This window comes from Equus quagga, chromosome 13 (genome assembly GCF_021613505.1).
Source record: "Equus quagga isolate Etosha38 chromosome 13, UCLA_HA_Equagga_1.0, whole genome shotgun sequence".
NCBI classification, from domain to species: Eukaryota; Metazoa; Chordata; class Mammalia; order Perissodactyla; family Equidae; genus Equus; species Equus quagga.
In genome coordinates, this window is record NC_060279.1 from 82982968 (window position 1) to 82986564 (window position 3597).

General features: G+C 50.8%; 1 protein-coding gene across 1 annotated transcript; it reads left to right on the forward strand.

The window, feature by feature from the left end:
• Positions 1-2334: 2334 nt before the first annotated feature.
• On the forward strand, positions 2335-3321 carry LOC124249973 (olfactory receptor 10A7-like). The gene has a single exon (XM_046681629.1). It carries the CDS (start codon positions 2335-2337, stop codon positions 3319-3321), a length of 987 nt encoding a protein of 328 aa, XP_046537585.1.
• The last annotated feature ends 276 nt before the right edge of the window (positions 3322-3597 follow it).

A 3597-nucleotide genomic window follows, 5' to 3' on the forward strand; every position in this document is an offset into this window, starting at 1 on the left:
GACTAGGGAGAAATTTTCAGAAGAATGGAGGCAGTTGGGGTCCCTGGAGAGATGATGGCGACCCATGCTGGTTCAGGTACCAGAAGAGGAATCCAAAATATGTCCACCAGGAGACTGATACAGTCTCCAGTCTGGGATGCAGGGACTGTGTTCTATGATTCTCAGGAGAAATACAGTCCCCTGGTCGTTTTCCACAATGCATCCACTCACATCGCTCTGATGGGGAACGGGTTGGGGCCACCAAGAGCAGAAACAGAGAAACCATTTATGAGCCTATGACATCCTTCACGTGAGAGCTGTTCATAGCCTAAACCAGGGTGGTTGCCATGGAGACAGTACAGTGTAAGACCACTGATAGATGTCTGGTGTGGTTTGTCATCACCTCCCCAACTTTGAGAAGTGAGAATATGAACCTGGTAGATGGGAGGGCCTGAGTGTGAACCTCTGGTCTACTATTTACCAGTTGTGTGACTCTTGGAAAGTTATTCAGTTTAAAAGTGCTGGTTCCCCCTGACTTTGAATAAGACACTTACATTCTCTGGACTTAATTTTCTTTATTAGCCATCCTGAGACATAGGCTTCTTGTTGTTGTTGTTGTTTTACTATAAAACCCATTCATAGATGAGAAGTTGAAGCTTGAAGGAAAATAGTCATCTTGCTGGCTTTGCAGTGTTAATAAATGGCAGACATAGAGCTTCAACACTTAATTCTTGACTCCAGCTGTCATTACTGTGCTTTATAGTCAGATACCACATGATCTGAGATTGGCATGATTTGGGGGCAATGTGGAGAAGAGTTGGTACAGCCAGCGTGAGCAGTGAGTGAAGATGGGGAAATTATGAGAAGACTGTGTTTAAATGGAGGGGAGCAGTGAGGAATGAGAAGAGATCCTCTCCTTGGCTATTCATGAAATATTCTTGAGCTGCTACTGTGTGTGCTGGACACTGATCTAGGCCCTGGGGAATGGAACTACGTATGAGACAGATGTTCAGCCATTTGATAAATATTTATTCAGCACTGACCATGGTCCAAGCATTGTGTTGGGGATAGAATCATGAGCAAGGCAGAGGTTAATGCATGCAATAAGTGTTGATGGAGCATCTAAGAGAGCCAGACATGGGACCAGGGGTTGGGATGTCATTCTAGAAACGCCTTCATGTCCTCCTTCTGAGGAGGGCATCCCTCTATTTCCCCAAGGCATCATGAGGTCAGGAAACAGCCCTGATTTTCCTGTTCATCCTCAAATCTCAGCTCAGTGCCTGGGGTAGTGAATACACTCTGGCTAAAATAAATGAGTGAAAATGGGGTCCACACCTACATTCAGGAGGGCCTGAAAGCCAAGACAGCATATTTAAGCTTCATCTGACATGTAATAGGAGAATAGAAATGACATGATGAGAGTTTTGAATTCATTTAACAAACTCTGATCCCCATGGATGTGTTTACCACCACTTACCGAACACTTACTATGGGCCAGCCCTAGTGCCAAGGACTTCCTTGTATTATTTCATTTATTCTTCACAAAAACTCCTGTAAGAGAGAAGTTATAGTACCACATAATGCAGAATAAATCATGCTGGGCATTATAAGGAAAGGTGTCTACTCCCATGGTGTTCACAGTCTATAGGAGGAAATAGCCTTTACTGAACAAAAACTAAATTCAACTTAATTCCAGACTGTGCAGACAGTGGAGGGCATGGCAGGTCATATTCTTTCTAGTTATGAGGGGAGGGGATCCTGAAAAGGAAATATTTGAATTGAGACCTGGAGGATGAGAAAGGTCCAGCAACACCAACAGCTTAGTGGGAACAGAAGTGTGCAAGCGCAAAGTGAGAGGTGAGAGAAAAATGGTAGATATGGAAAATGAGGTCTTTGAAGATGGACTTTGCGAGAAGATCAGAAGATGAGGATGAAGAGGTAGCCAGTCCAGGCAGGACCCTGTAAAAGAGAAAGAGTGATATAAATATCCGAGGAAAGAGCATTTCAAGGGGAGGGAATGGCCAGTGCAAAGGCCCTGGGGCAGGACAAGTCATTGTGCATGGAGCTCAGTGGAGATGAGGTCACAGGGGTGGGCGGGGTAGGCCAGCCAGGGCCTCGTGGACTTTGGTAAGGGTGTTGAATCTCATTCCACGTTCACTGGGCATGCAAGGAGGGTCCCACATGAGGTGTGATCTGATTTGTGTTTTAATAGGATAGGTCTGCTGCTCTGTCCCCCCTCTGTTGGGGACAGAGGTGAGGCAGGTGCTATTCTCCTCTTTACCCTTCTCCTTACGTCTTCCTCTCCCCCAGGCTCTGTGCCTCCCTGGGTGCGGTCCCCACGCCCCACCTGGGTCCATGCCGGTGGCCTTGGGCTCCCCCGGCGCCCCCGCAGCCCCGCCCTGGGCCAACCAGAGCTCGGGCCGCGAGTTCTTCCTGCTGGGCTTCGCGCACGTGCCGGCACTGCGGCCGCTGCTGGCTGCGCTCTTCCTGGCCACGTTCCTGCTCACGCTGCTGGGCAACGCGCTCATCGTGCTGCTGACCGCCCTGGACCCGGCCCTGCGCGCACCCATGTACTTCTTCCTGCGCCATTTGGCCCTGGTGGAGATCTGCTTCTCGCTGGACATCGTGCCCCGGCTGCTGGTGACCCTGCTGCGGCCCGGGCGGGGAGTGTCACCTGCGGGCTGCGCCCTGCAGCTGCTCCTGGTGCTGTCCTGTGTCACGTCCGAGTGCTTCCTCCTGACCGCCATGGCCTGGGACCGCTACGTGGCCATCTGCAGGCCCCTGCGCTATGGCGCCATCGTGAGCCCACGACTCTGCCACCTGCTGGCTGCCACGTGCTGGCTGGCTGGAGTCCCTGTGTCACTGGTCTTCACAGTCTGGCTGTTCCACTTCCCCTTCTGTGGACCACGTGGCATCCGCCACTTCTTCTGTGACATCGCCCCTCTGCTGAGCCTGGTTTGTGCGGACACCAGGGTCTTGGAGGCCAACGTGTTGGCGGCCACAGTGCTGGTCATCATGGTTCCCTTCTGTCTGATAGCCGTGTCCTACACCAAGATTCTGGCCACTGTCCTCCAGATGCCATCAGCCACTGGGCGCCACAAGGCCCTGTCCACATGCGCCTCCCACCTCATTGTGGTGGTTCTGTTTTATGGCACAACAGGGGTCATCCACTTGCGACCCAAGGCCAGCTACTCCCCAGAGAGCAAGCAGGTGGTGTCCCTCTCCTACACCCTGGTGACCCCCATGCTCAATCCCCTCGTCTACAGCCTTCGGAACAAGGAAGTGAAGGCTGCCCTGGGGCGTCTGTGCTGCAGTTACCAGGGCTCTGGATGCCATGAATGACCTCTTCAGGACCACTTTTCAGAGTCAGGAATTGTTAGTGTCTGTTTTTGCCAGGAATATATGTGGTGCAGCTCTCTGATTTTTTTCCAGGTTATCATAGTTTTTCCTCTTTCGGTCATGGTGGTGCTAATTTCACCTTTCTGTCCAAGAAAAGTCACGTGACCAAGCACACAGTCCCTGAGTACAATTATTTGGTAGTGGTGGACAAATGTACCTAATTTGAGTCAATTAACGTGTGTCAGTCAGCAATTGCCACAACAATGTTGTGTAAAAATC